Source organism: Colletotrichum graminicola (genome assembly GCF_000149035.1).
Source record: "Colletotrichum graminicola M1.001 genomic scaffold supercont1.60, whole genome shotgun sequence".
Lineage (NCBI taxonomy): Eukaryota > Fungi > Ascomycota > Sordariomycetes > Glomerellales > Glomerellaceae > Colletotrichum > Colletotrichum graminicola.
This window is the reverse complement of record NW_007361064.1, coordinates 62,741-77,707: the sequence shown is the minus strand read 5'-3', so window position 1 is coordinate 77,707 and position 14,967 is coordinate 62,741. Positions and strand designations below refer to the sequence as shown.

Genomic DNA, 14,967 nt, shown 5'->3' with positions numbered 1-14,967 from the left:
TCGCATACTATGTAGTGTAATATCGGTTTGCTTGACTCTCTGCTTGTCTTTGGACGGGAGGTAATGCAGCAGCAAGGAACGTGAAACTTGGGCAAGGAGAAGATAGATGCCTGCGCCTTGCACCTATGCGCACCATGTCCCGCTGGTGGAGACGGGGCCTGCTGCGAATGGCAGAGTCACTTGGGGCCTTGGACGGAAGGAATTGTGTGGCTGACTTTTTTTTTCTTTTTTCTTTTTCCTTTTTCCTTCTTGAGACATTTCCCTAGTGACATGCCATACCCATCGGGTAAGAGAAGAGAATACTGACCCAATTCTTTTCCACGGTACGTACTAAGCCCATGCGCACAGTTATTTTGGCTTCTATCGAGATATAGACACTGTATGTGGCCTGAGGCGGCAACTTCTGAGCAAGAGACAGTGTGTCTGTAGCATAAAGTACCGAGTACATGCTCTTGACGCACCCCCCCTTGTTCACCCCCCTCTAACGAATCAGCACTCCTCAAATCTGCGCCAAGGGCAGGTGCTGCACCGTTGACCAGTAGGACGTACCGGATCCCGATGCGGCCGGAACACAATGACGTTCGCGGGTGCCGGGTGAGACTGGGAATACCACTGAATGATTATCCCCGCTTGCCCCGCATAGGCAGCCACCGACGTCACCGAGGTTGGTTTGCTAATTCCAACGACGAACCACGACACTCACTTCTGCAGTTCCTCCACATTCGTCCCTCGCTCTTCTGCTTTTTGCTGCACACTCTTCGCAGTTGTGTAGTGTACGTACTGCTTGCTTGCATTACCGGCCGCCGCCCGGCGTGCCTGCCGAATGGGGTGTGATGAAAGAGTACGCGCTTTGTTTGTATACTGCCTACACTACGCCGATTACAGTTACCCCAGCTCTCACAGAGTGCTCTCTTACTGCCCATATATGGCCCTCCGTCTTTGACGAATGGGCGGTGTGTTTTGGACGCGGCAATTGACTTGCATCGGAGACGGAGGAGATGGTAATGTGCTAATGCAGTCAGTCACTGAGACTGAGGGTTCCTACCTATGTATCTTCTCGCCTGGATACCACCACACAGCGTAGGTAGACTGCCAAAGTATCGCGGCTGTTGGGCAGGAACAGTTCGAGCTCGCTAGTTTAATAATGATGGAGGATACCGTGGATTAGGGCGAGTGACCACACGACGCCTCCCACTCAACTCTCGAGTCTTCCAACGCGACCCAATCCACTGACACCTTGCTCCGCCGAAGCCATCCAGGGCTTGTCCCTCGACTGGTGGCGAAAGAACAAGGCCAAAGAGAGACAGGCAAACACCACTGAGACATACGTGCAGGCCCCCTCGTCCCCCAAAGCATGTCTTGCCCCTCGAGTCGGCCACCGACACAGGCTATATACCTATTACCATCAGTCTTAGGCCTCCAGAGAAAGGAAGAGATAAAGAAAAAAAGTCCGGGGTGGGCGTTCACTCCCTAGGATTCTGGCTAGGTGAGCAAAAAGACCCTGACGATCACATTTCGAGAGGCGTCTGCCTTGGTCTAACCTAACGCCGGAGCTGTGCGAAGCTAGCCTCACTAGCGCGACCGCTCGTTGGCTCCTTTCGAACCCTCCCACCCCCAGGTGGATCCGTGACATTCCCCCGGCCGCCAAATAGTCTGCCGCGGGCGCCGCTGCGGAACGGTGCCGTGCCGATGCACTGATGCACTTCAAAGCACTTGATGTCGGCTGGAGGGCCACAAACGCATAGTGATACTACCGGTAGCCAACCCATCTGCATGCGACTCGATAGCCGCCTCCAATCGGACGCACGATTTCAATCACCGCACACAGCATGAAGAAGAACCAAAGCCCGATCGCCTCCTGCGATGACGTTGAGGCTAGCAGGGGCGCCTCTAAGCCTTTCGTCGTGTTTATCTGTGTGTTTTTTTTTACTCTTCCTGATGGCCGTCTATCCCCATCATGATGCGATAACAATGTTGGCCGGAACCTCCCTCGCAATCCGCCGGCAATAGGCCACGGGCATGTCTACGTCTGAGTGGCTCGGAATGCTGTATTGCCATTGGCGTCTGTGGCATTGGCGCGCCCACTGTGCTTCAAGACCGGCGTACCCGTACTAGTGTAAACACTTGGGTAGACGGGCAGAACACCCCGCAAATGTTGTGCGACCTCCTCAAATGGCCGGAGCCAGCATCGGATCATACATGGGCTGCCATTATCAGGCAGCAGTGATTTGTTAGTTGGCCACTTGGAATTCTGCCAAAGGACAACACGAAGATCCATTTACATAACAGTGCAAACGACGCCGTTCTCGCAGCGGACACGACTGGACGGACAGCCCCGTCCTCGTAACCTGGAGTACCTGAATGCCAGAAGAATAGCAATCAACCCCGGTACCTGGCGGATCTTCAGTCTCTCGGCGAGCTTGACGATATTCGCCTTGCCTCACCGCCTCACCGCCTCACCCTTCAAAGGCGGCCTCCCCAGCTCTGCCTTACAGGTTGTGGAACGGCATGGGCCTCGAGGATTTCAGAGAGATCACAGACTTGCTTCACGTCCGTTCCATAGAATCGGGTGCATCGCGAGCAGCTCAGTCGGCCGAGCCCCCGGATCTTTGTTCGTTTTGCCACTTGGAACACGCTGCATCTGGCGTCTCGTTGGTGCTACACTAGGTGTAACCTCGCCATGTTCCCGGTGGATCGCACGGGAATGGATTAGGTAGACGCTGTGCAAATACCACGCAGTACACAACAACTCACCTCAGGTCTACACGTATCTGTACACGCGTACAGTAGTATCCTTTGCCCCCCCAGACCCAAGACGTGGAGGATGGATTGGCTCCTCTCAGTCCACACTCTCAGACTTTTGGCATGGTCGGCCTCATCCCCCGAAATCGCCCCCGCTGGGTGGGGGAGGTTGTCATCCAATCACCCCGCCTTCAGTCCATCACAAAGCTTGATCGAGCTTGACTTCAGTGTGCATCTCCAGCCGGCAATGATCAGAGGCCGCCTGTTGCCAACGCTGCTCGACGCGTGCTCCGGTGGAGAGTCCGGCATGTTGCTGAAACGCGGGTACCCATTTTTACCTTCATCGTTCGTTCCGCCCACCCGTCCGCTCGCCCAGCGCTGGAGCCGGAGCCGAGGTGGGCAGGCTGGGGCCTCGTCAGGTGCTGAGCACACATCCCTCCTGCCACGCGCCATCTTCCCACTCCTCCTCCTCCCCCAACCCCACGGTCGACTCCCCTAGGTAGTGGACAGGGACAATACCGGTACTGTAGTCAGTTTTGGCCCAGTTTTCTCGCTTGTACCTGTATGCCAGGTAGGTACGGATACCTACCCAAGGTGATAGCTCACTCTTTCAGCAGCTCTGTCTCATCTTGCATACAACGATAGGTTGCTATCTTGGCCTGCCAACCATTTTGCCTCATCGAGGCTCACAGTCTCCATACTATCTACCTGGGTATGCCACCTTTCCAGCATCGTCATCCCCAGCCAAACCAGCCCGGCGGAGCCTTACTTCCTTGCTCTTCTTCTCAGCACCCCCCCCCCCCCCCCCCAAACCTAGTCCTATCTCCAGCACTTCCATCCACTCTTACGCTCGTCTTTCATATCTTTATTTCTTCCTCCCCCCAGACCGCCCCACCATCTGATACCGGCAGTCTTCAAACCCTCTGCGTGGTCTCCCTCCTCGTCTCTCTTCCTTGTTCCTTCATGCTCCCTTCCTGTCCCCTCGTGCGCCCTGTCCTCTGCTACGTTAGGTCAAACAGACGGGCATAACGATCAGATATGACACCGGTCTTGCGGCAGAAGGGCAAATTGCCCCTCTGTGGTCCCTCGGCTAGGTAGTTCTATACCACATCTTACATGGCACTAAAACAAGCCCCCTTCCGTTTCTAATGCGCCATCCGTCACTTCTTCATAACAAACGTGGCTTAGTGCCATCTGGGACGCAGCGTCTTTCAGACCCTGTAAGCTACGTAGACATACCGCTAAATACGGAGTACAGCAGACTAGGTACCCACCTACGTAGCCTCCTCTCCCTTTCCCCTTTCCCTTTTAGCCACCCATCCGTGTCGCCGCGTTCGTAACAGTCGCCGCAACGGCGCCTTGTTCCATGGTCCGAAATCGCCGCCACCAGGATCGGACCAGCTAACATAGGCCGTGGACACCAGCGCCAATGTCAACGACGTTGCTCCTCGAGCCTCCACTTCACAGGACGTCCACCCCCCCTCACTCCCAAGTAGGAACGGCTTGTGAACCACGTTCCCAATGGACGATCTTGCCTGTCCACGGGTATAGTGGTGCGGCGTGTGTATGCTACGATCCCAAGGTGGGCATAAGCGAGCGAGCGTGCGTCCCCGCGTACCGAACGTGGCCCGTGTTGATCGCCGACCACGCGGCAGCTACTCCTGTCTATTTCACATGGATGCTCACACACGCCGAACCTCCTCCCCCTTCTTTGAGATCGACGCTGCCTCTTTCCCCCTTTCTCGGAATGGGGTCGGTCTCTATCAAATCACTGACCAGTCATTCATGGTGCCCCTAGCTGTCGTCAGAACGGAACGACATCACGCTCTTCCCTCCACTTTACACTTATCTCTCTAATTGGGTTGCAGTATCTGAGCGGTACCGGCCGGTGCTGTAAAGACTCAAAACTCCTGCCTCGGAGGTGGATGTGATTGGGGAGGATAATAAGGTGTTTTGGCCCCCCCAATCTCACCAATACAACGGCTGCCCCCCCCCCCCCCCCCCCCCCAGGCAGGAGCACGCATGTTCATTAGCAAACATATCATTGCCAGAATAGACCATCGGGTGCACGGGGGGGAGGGGGGAGGTGGCGAGTCGGTGAGAGCCGAACACCCAACCCCCCCCCTAAAGCCTAAAGCCCGGGTCCCAAAACCACTCTCATCCCATTCTCCCCTTTCTCGTTGCGGGGAGATGCATATGTGATGGGATGGCAGGCAACGGCGCTTCATCCTCGGGGCGTGTGCATGAAGCTATGCATACTATTGGGTTTCCCCCATCTCGATGCCAACGAAAGAGCGAGGACAACCCTCTGTTTTCACTCCAGTATGACGAGTGCCTGTAACTCATTGGCCACACCTCCCTGTCCAGCGTCTCGCGATTTTCTTCGAGGTCATCTTCCAGCCAAGTTGCTGTGGTCCTGCCTTGTCAATCCATCGACACAGCTGATGAGCGACTGTCTTCATTTCATGCACGCGGGGTGAAGGGGCGGGCCCCAATAGGGAAGACGGAGGTTATTGGCAACCCTTCTCGGTTGTCCTTTGTATTATAAATATACTATGGCGGTACACATGTACGTATGCATTTCCCCAACTCTGTGATATCCGGGTCCGTCTGTCACTTGGTTTCAAGGTCATATCTCGCCGTTGCCACCGCCCCCCCATTCCTGTCTGCCTCATGCGCACCCCCAACTCATCAGGTGGTGTGGTGGTAGCAGTAGCAGTAACAGAGCACAAAACATGAAAGGATTGGGTGAATACCCAATCGATGCAAACTAGAAAATGCGCAGTGGCACCTCATAGTGTGATGGGTATAATCATCCAGGGTGAAAAACTACTAGTACAGATCGCCCTTTGCCCGGTTCTTCCAAAACCCTGTGGACATATGGGTCGAGTTTTTTTCGCGAGGCATACCACCATCGATGGCAACCAACCTCTTCTCGCTCGTCATCTCTAGAAACCTTGATGGGATCAAAAGACTTGTGAAAATGACATATGAGCGCGCAACAAAAAATTGAAATGATACAAAACCAGCCAGTAACCCAGGGAATCAGCCCAATATCCTTTCAACGCCGAGGGTGAGGGTATCACCAGGTCCTCTGTGACCACTTGGAGATCTTCCCCTTTCGCACATAACTGACAGCCGAAGAAATAAATGCACAACGTGGTTTGGCCGGGCCAACCATCAACCCGTCTCCGGTTCAGAAAGGAGCAGGCGCGTTTCGTGGTTTGGTGTGGGGTTGAGCGATCGACAGCGAAGTGAATTCGGGCCCATGTCCGCTGCACAACTTTTCCCCCTTTTCTTCGCGCGCCTCGTTGGGCCGTGGAGATGCCGCCGATACCGCCGCGTTGTTCGCCATTGATCCGGAGCCCGCGTGCTCAAATCGCGCCGCAGCTAAAATAAACAGAAACAGGATGAGGGCGAAAACTTCCAAAATATCATGATACCCTGTATGACGATGAACCGAAAGTGACAACCCGCCCGCCAGTTCCCGTCCTGCCGCCAAACTTTTGCCTTTGTCTCTTTCGCTCGCCGATGGGTGGATATTAAAACGAGGGTAGAGAATGGTATCGTATGAAAAACCGGGTAAACAATGCGAATCGTCTAATAATGGAAAACTTTGAAAAAACTCATTGTAGAGCCACTCGATGGGAGGTGCAGGATGCCTGTCTGATTGGTGTCGAGAGTGGATATGGGATGCTGATCGTGACTCGAACTAGGAAAACTCGTGATGTCGTACTAGCCCTGCTCACTGCCCTCCACAGTTTGAAGCTGTGTGTGCAGACGTGTTTTACAATTCGAGCCTGCAGGAAAGGGCTCGAACATGTGAGGACATTTAGTCCGAGTGGTGGTCTTCCGAACCGGCTTCAGACCGGGCGTCGCCCTTGTGGACCTTCTTGTGCCTCCGGAGATTTGAGACTACTGAAAAGTGACGGCCACAGCCCTCAACCTCGCACGCAAACGCTACAGTAAGATTAGCATTTTTGCAACATAAAACAAGACAAGCTCCGTCTTGTTGCGGCCGAGTGACAACATACGCTTCTCGCCAGTGTGGCTGTACATGTGCGTCTGAAGGGACGAAGGGCGAGTGAAGCGCTTGTCGCAGACCTTGCACTTGTGCTTTTTCTGCGTGCTCGACGACACCTTGGAGCTGAACTGACCCATCATGGACTGGGGGGCTGGGGGGATCTGAGGTGCCATGAGGCCGTGTGGCCGAGGGAGGGTTCGGGAGGTGACAGACTCAATGTCTGATCCGGCGGTCGAGTAGTCACTGACAGAGTCCGCGCCGTAGTAGTTGCCGAATCCAGAGGTGGAGGAGACGGATGAGCTGTTCGAATGCGTCGAGGGGAAGCCATAGGAATCTCCCGATCCCCTGTCACTGCGGGCGCCGTAGATGTTGCGAGGGGTGTCTTGGCTCATAGCGAGCATGCCGTGGCTTGCGTCGAGAGCATCGGCGAAGCTCCGTCGCTCGTCGTGGTGGTGGAGTCCTCTGTTGTTAAAGTCAATCATTGAGTTGCGGTGGGGCCGGGCCAAGACACTGGGGTCCGAGATGTCGACCGCGGAAGTTGAGGGTACTGACGAGTGAGAGAACCTCCTAGAGTGTTCGGGTTCCGGGGCGAGAGCAAACGTCGAGCGCATGGGAGCGGGAGCGTAGCCCATTGTCTCGTAAGGGGTGGGCGATGCAGTGTACGAGCCGTTCACGGGAGAAGCAGCCGTCGCGTAGGGAGCATCACCATAGGCAGGAGCCGAAGTGGCAGCCATGCGGTTGATACTGAGAATATCTTGGGGAACAGTGAGCAAGTCCGTCCTAGGCAGAGGGTCTGCCATGGGGAGACTACCTGCTGAAGCTGCCGTCACGGGAATCTGTCCGTAAGAACCCAAAGACGAGGCATTGCTGCTAGTGCTGGTCCTAGCGGTGTGTGACCTCTCCAGACCCAAACCGGAGCCGAGACCGTGGCCGGCGTACAAGCCTTGGGGGGCTTGCGGCGACGAGGTGTTGGCCCATGGGTTTGAGAACTGAGGGGAGGCGGAAGAGTGTGCGTAGGAAGACATGTGGTCGAAGGTGTTTAGGGGCCCGAATCGTTGCTGAGAATCTAATGTCATAGTCATGATCGGTGGTGGTGTTAGGTGAGATGGGATGACGAGGTAGGCCGTCAAACAAAGTAAAAATAACAAGTCGTATTAGATGTTCGATGGGATAGCGTGAACTGATCAGATGCGAGTGTGTGTAACGACTATTGTATGGTAGAAAGCCAAGTCGTGTCACGGATCGGATAGAACTGGATGATCCCGTGGGAGTCGAGCAGGTTGAGGTTGGGGGATCAGCGAGGTTTAAGTGTGTGCCTGTGGACTACTGACACGACTACTTGAGCTAGTTGAGAGCTGAGACCAATCGTTTGGGCTGACCAGGCAAGAGTCGTATGAAGCTTGTTGCACAGTGGTCAGCGGGACATGGGAGGAGTGTGGAGACCCTTTCTCTGCAGACAGCTGTGACGACTCCGACTCAGAGTGATCGACAGCGCCAATATCCCGTGGGAAAGAGGCCGAGGGGGCAGGGTTGGGGCGATTTAGGTAGGGTAGTAGGCTTGTTCAGATTAGAACCGGGGGGGGGGGGTCAGGCTGATGAGGAGCCTAGAGGAGATGGAGGGGAGAAGGACGACCAGGTTAGGTGTTGTGGTGCGGGCCAGCGAGAGCGGAGCGGATGCGCGGTAGTGCGTAGCGTGGTGTAGAACGAGAGAGTCGACTGGGAGAAGTGATGGCGGCCCAGTTTTTGACAGGACCACTAGGAGGAAAGAAGGAGACCTGGAGTACGTCCCTGGGACGAGTTCGAAATGGGACAAAGATCTGCGGTATCGAAGACGGTTTGGTGAAAGGTCTCGAGGTCAACTGGAGGCTGTGGCAGGGGGGCCCCAGGTATTGTTGTTCAGTCGGCGCGGTGTGTCAAGTACTGGCGTCTCCGAAGTGAGCCAGGAGGGACTACCGATGATGTTGTGATAGTGGAGATGTAATATTTTTTCTTTTATTTCTCTTCCTCTTTCCTCTCTTCCGCGAATACTTTCAGGAGCGGGTTTTCCCGTGTTATTGAGGATGAGCTTCTCTGTATGCGTGTATGCGTGTATGTGTGTGTGTGCGAGTGTATGTAGGTGTGCCCCTTGTTATTTTTGTTTTGAAGGGGGAAGGGGGCAGTGTGAGATGTTGCTTCTTTTTTTGTTTTTCTTGCTGTCTTCGAAGATGCTTGCTCGAGTACCTCAGGTGTCTTGATGTGACGAACCGCAGAAGCTCGGGGCAAGTAACGAGAAAGAAGGCGGAGCGCGTGGAAAAGGAGACTTGGGCGCAATGCGTCGCAATGGGTTTGGTTTGAGGTTGGACGATGGAGCTGATGATCTCTGATGATGAGCGTTCGGAGGGGGGGAAAATTGGGGCAAGATGTAGAATTGGCAGAAATTTGATGGGGAGGCGAGGGAACAACGCTTTTACATCTCTGGTGGTTCCGGGTCAGGAAGGAGAAACAAGCAGGTGAAGCTATGATGTCGATTTACTTGGTGTTAGAGTACGCTGTGTGGAGCGGAAAGAGTGGAAGAGGGTGTGGTGTGTGTATAGAAAGAGTGAGGGGGTATGATGCCAAGAGAGCAAGGAAAAAAATTGGCAGCGAAGGGAAAAGAGGGTTCAGGAGTCCAGGGTAGGGTCCCGTTAGTGAGAAGGATGGGATGGGGGCTCGGATGGAGGGGGGGAGGAAGGAAGGAAGGGATGCTGGAGGTACAAGGGATGAGGGGGGTGTGGGACGAGAAGCAGAAGGAGGTGTGCAGGGACCAGACGAAGTGGACCCTAGGGCAGGGAAGAAAGGCGCCACATACTGCCTTCCGTGTCTGTGTGAGGAAAAGAGGAGGGAAAGAGGGTGCGGAGTTGTGTATCTTAGTACCTCAGTACTTACTGACTGTGGACTGGAACGCACGCCTGCCTTGTACAGCCCAGGTCTTGCCTGCGCGGCGCAGGTACCAACTGAGGCGGGATGGACTACCGACCCCAAGCAGGGCTGCTGACGCCTCTTCCACGTCCCGCCCCAAGTACACAAGTACACCGGGTGTACTTCAGCCAAGGCTAGCTCGCATGCGCAAGCAAGCAAGCACCGGCCCTCTGTGGCTCTTGCTCTGCTCTGTCTGCTCCTGGCTATGAAGTACATCGTACACCAGCAAAGACAAGCTCCACCAAGGTACCGGCTACTGTCTCTCCCGCTTGCCATCGTCCATTAGGTAGGATTGGGGGGGGGGAGGTTGCTCTGTTCTTCTACCGCGTCTCACCAATCCGAGCAGGTAGACTAGTAGTGGCTTTCGAGTTGACTAGTCCAACGACAGACGCTAAGATCAGAGTAACGTAGGATAGACAGGGTCGATGAAAGAGGACAAGAAGAAGCCAAAAAAGCGCCACCGATGATGAGCAGTCAAGGGTACGAGGAAGAGGAGAAGGGAAGGGGGTCGGTGCTGGTGTGTGGGCAGGCAGGGCAGGCGGACACAGGCAGATAGGTACTCATTTTCCCCTTCTCTTTTCTTTTGTTCCCAGCGCTGCCGCGAAGCTACTTGGTATCATATTAGTACGGAGGGTATTGATTGGGTAGGAGGGGGTGCCAATGCGCTTAATGGATGCCTTCCTTCTCTTTCCCGTTTTCCCGCACGCCCGTGAGTTGGTCAATTGCAAACACCTGTAGACATGGGATATGCAGGGTCTTGCGTATCCAACTCCTTTTTCTCGTTCGCCCTACCTACCCAGAGCCCAACTAGTAGATACGCCATAGCAGAATGCGATACATGTAGCTCAGCTTCATATACAGATCCAATGGCCATGGCTTGACTCGGAACCGCACCTGCTCGCCACCAAAACAAAGTCCCCTTGGGCTGAGATGGATGTCGCGATGGCTCAGAGCGGCATGGCTTCAGGGCCAGGGTGGGGTGACAGGGGGAACGGGGTCGCAATGTGTTTCTGTCCAACGACTCTCTCTCTCTCTCTCTCTCTCTCTCTCTCTCTCTCTCTCTCTCTCTCTCTCTCTCTCTCTCTCTCTCTCTCTCTCTCTCTCTCTCTCTCTCTCTCTCTCTCTCTTCCGCTCTCCCTCCCTCACTCCCTCATACCTAGTGCCTATCTTCCCTCTTGTTATTTTGGTTGCAAACGCTAAGCCCGATGACAGCACTGGCTGTCTTCCGTTGCGACCCCGAGACTGGTGGGCGAGACGGGTCGGTGTGCGTGTGATGGCATCGCATCCATCTCCTGCACTTGGAAAGTGAAATGAAAGTAAAAATAGGGGAGGGTACACCCGAGATGCGCACTCCGAATGGCCAATGTACACTACACATTTCCCATCTCGCGCTGCGCTCGTTTGCTCTCCACGACGCCCACAATAACGATGTTGCCGGGTTCGCAAGACAGCATCGTTTCCGAGAGCGAAAGAGAACAGAATGTCGAGTAAGGGTGTGGACCTGAGGAATGTTCCAAAGCAGGATAATTTGAGGAGCGGTACTCTGCACTGGGCACGTCCCTCTCTCTTCCTTTTCCTATTCCTCCCTACCCTTTTCTTGATGCCTACGAACAAATAAGCAACCGCATGTTGATGTCGATGAGGGCGCCAAGACCAAGCCTGTGCCCTCGACGGGCTCAGAGCAGAAGCCCTTGACTGACCGGGTGGGGGAGACGCAGCCGAGGGGGTGTGGGAAGAAGGCTAAGATGGAGGGTGTGTTCCTAGCTGCTATGGTGGATACCAAGGCGCCTTTGGACGGCACCACTGACGTAAGGCACGTCAATGTACATATAGTATTGCTGCGTTTCGAGCAGGGGTGGGCGGAATTGAAACAACCTCCACATCTCTCACACCCGGACACTTGTTGTCATCAACTGGCAAGGGGGAAGACATAAGAGCGGGATGGGTCATAGGTCATAGGGAGAGAGTGAGTCCTTGGTGGCTGAGAATTGTGCACTCGGTCGGCAAAGTGGGAGGGCGATAGAGTGAAGGTGGAGAATTGAAAGCGGAATCGCAAGACGAAGCAACAGCAGAAAAGCAGATGAAGCGCGAAGACGTACGGGGCCGGGGGCAAGTCGCGTGACAGGGAAGGGGCTGCTTGCTGTGAGGTAGAGAGAGCCCTGTCATTGTACCTAGCAGCGGCCTTTTCGTCTCTCCTTCACCCATCCCCCATCCCCCCATCCCCTCATCCTGTCAAATTCCTTTCCTTTCCAGTGCCCTTTCGGAAGGGGAGATGACATGGAGCCTGCAACAAGATGAGTGCGGGCAGTTTTTGAATGAGAGTATGTTGCTGGAGCCACATCATGACCATAGCCTTGAGCAGCACACAGAATGCGTGGCCGAGGACGGGAGAGTTCGATATTGTCGTCATATCGCGGCATCTCGGGCACATTGCCATCTCATGCCTCCACCTCGTTTCCCAATCCCAGGTTGCGACATGCCCGTACGTGCGTCTGTCCGTTGCCGTTCAGTACCGTAAAAGAGACATCTGCGGCTGCGCCATCAGCGTCAATGTGAACACCCATGGCAACGGTCACTGTGAGCCTCATACACTGTGACGGAGCAAAGGGCGATCGTTTACGTACTCGGCTGCCGCAAATGGATGACCGGGGGTTGTGGCCGAACGCCATAGCCAAATCATCCTCCCGCCGACCAAGCCTGTCTGCTCCTGTCTTAATATCGAGCTCTGTTAAGCGCATTCACCTTATCAGCCTTCCTAGGTATTATTATGTGCCCTAGCGACGATGATGCTTTCTGTCCGTTAAACAAGCAGCGTGCGTGCATTAGACGATTCCCAGGTGGCGAATTTTGATGCTGGCTGACATCAAACTTGGCGACGTATGCGCCAAAGATGCTCGCTTGGACACGGTCCGTCTGCAAAGTGCATCCGGGGTCCCAAAGGAAGCCGTTACATGTATGACGCCGGTGCCAACTAACACGCCCAGCATGAGATCTGTGGTTCGTGCGGCTTGTGTGTGTGTGTGTACGGAGTATGCGTGTGTGGTGCCGCCAAATTAGTGTGCAGGACCTGCCTGTACGAGGACCAGTGGGCTTTGACTGACGTAGTCAGTCACCCATTCTCTCTCCCCCGTGACCAAGAGTCCTTCTTCTCGAGCCTGGGTTGCGACTTCAGACGCTTGTCAGAGTAGAGTCCGATGGTTGTTCGGCGACCGCAGCCGGCCAGGTATCGCTTGTCAACGTCAAGCAGACCTAGCGATTACATCAACGATCCGGGGTACCCTTCATATCAACCCTACTATTACGATGGTACAGGTGGAGAGGCTGCGGCGGCTCCTCTCAACTTCCTAAAGCACCACATGTCATGCTCTGCCCTGTATTCATTCAGCTCCCCCCAAAAAGTAATCACAACAACGATCTCTCGTTCTCACGTGCTGGACAGGAAGATCCCGCCCGTATAGCAGGGAACAGCCTTCCACTTGAAGCCATCGACCCCCTTTGCTCTCCATGCCAAGCATTCTTTCATTTCTTGCCAAAACTATTCAGTCCACTTTGGGCATATCCACCATGTCGACTCCAACTACCCAAACACCTTGCTTTACTCTCTCAGGGACTTATCTGAAAACCGACTGTTGATGGGGGCCATGGCAAACGCCATCCAAGCCGCACGTATCATGGGGTTTTTTTTTGTTAACCCTCCCTCCTCCTTTCCTCATTCGGTCGATCCATGCTTCACCGTCCCTCTCTACCACGTAGCCTTCATTGACGGGCTTATCGAGAGATGGAAAAAAAAAAAAAATCAAAAATCGAATAGGGGACGCAACGTTATACATGCACTCCGGAGTGCGTGGAAGCGCTGGAGCTTGTCTCTCGGCTTTCCGGATCACTGATGCCTGAGGTCTACGTAGAGGTGAGGCATGGCAAGCAACTTTTCCCCAATGCGATGAGCATCACCAGGGGGTTGGCTAAAATGGAGAGTGGAAAAGAAATGGAAAAGTAGAAAGAAAAGAAAAGAGGAACCCGGTACTTGATTGCACCAAAGTCAAGTCCCACAGATATGCATGGGTACGCAAGGGAGATGATCCGCCGTTCCGTTTCTAGGAGATGACGGATGATGGGAGTGGCGTTGCACTAGCAGCTATTCTGCTGCAGCCAGACAACGACAACCACCAGCGAGCGCTTCCACCCACACCAACAAGCTACCTCCAACACCTGACGCTGCGCAAGTCCAAGTGTTCAATGCCCACGACACTAAAACTTGGAGTGCGGAACGTTCTTCTCACGACCCTGGTCCTCTAGCCGCTGCCCCTGCAGAGGCTGGGGCATACGAGGTATGGTGAAAAGCGGTCACGATGCGCCCATTGCCTTTCGCAATGGCGCTGACAAAACCCTTTAGTAACGTCTAATCGCGCTTAGTGCGCAAGCTGGACCCTGATGAGCGAGCGCTTTTGCCCATTTGATTGCAACAGCCCAAGTCAGCCAATAGGAGCTGCCTTGTGTTTCAACGTATGCCAATGTAAAATCCGATGCCACCAACGACACCGCTATTCATTCTCGTTAACCGCTCTGTTGTATACGGAGGGCTGGTCGGTCTCCTGTGTCCTCACTGCTTCAATAAAGCTTGAAACCAGCGGGCACCTTGGCCACCAAAGGCATGCGCCAGCAGAAGCGGGCCGCTTTCGGCCTAGGGGCGTGTTGGGAGAATCGGTGCAGAACTGGACAACGTTCTTCCCGACTAGTATCGTAATCCCTGAGGGTGTGTAGCCTCGTGGTAAAAAAGAATTTGATGACAACAACAACAATGACAATGGAAAACCCATCTGCCGCAGTTGCCCAAGAGATACCACTTCATTTGGCCCCCATCTAATACGGGCTTCCTGGGGCCGGTAACAAGATGCCGTCTTCCTAGTGACGGGCATTTTTTTTTTTATCACGAGCCGGGTCACATGGCAGGTGGGGGTTCGCTAAGCTCAACGACCATCTGTCGTCTGAAGACCCTGCAAGAACCCCAAGCTAGTAGGTACTGTGAAGCTCTTCTTGGTACCTAATGAAATACCCCGACGTTAGTCTCCAAGGTGTCGTTCCGCAGAAGATCGGCGAGGGGCCTCACGGGCTGCCGGTTTAGGAGAGGGGCCCAATAAACCTCTTGGCAGCCGATAGACCAGGCATTCATTGGATGAGTATGGGCCGTCTCGGGAGGCTTGGAAGTTCCCAACAGCCTCTGCCGGATCAATCTTGCAGCTCTTTTCCCAAAGAAGATGATCAGA

The 14,967-nt window shown here is 54.4% G+C and overlaps 1 protein-coding gene across 1 annotated transcript; it reads right to left on the bottom strand.

Annotated features, from left to right (window-relative positions):
- Positions 1-6,574: 6,574 nt before the first annotated feature.
- Positions 6,575-7,848, bottom strand: GLRG_10389 (uncharacterized protein; the record flags this gene model as incomplete). Its single annotated transcript, XM_008101074.1, has 2 exons — positions 6,575-6,702; positions 6,777-7,848. 2 exons carry the CDS (start codon positions 7,846-7,848, stop codon positions 6,575-6,577), a joined length of 1,200 nt encoding a protein of 399 aa, XP_008099265.1.
- Between the last annotated feature and the right edge of the window lie 7,119 nt (positions 7,849-14,967).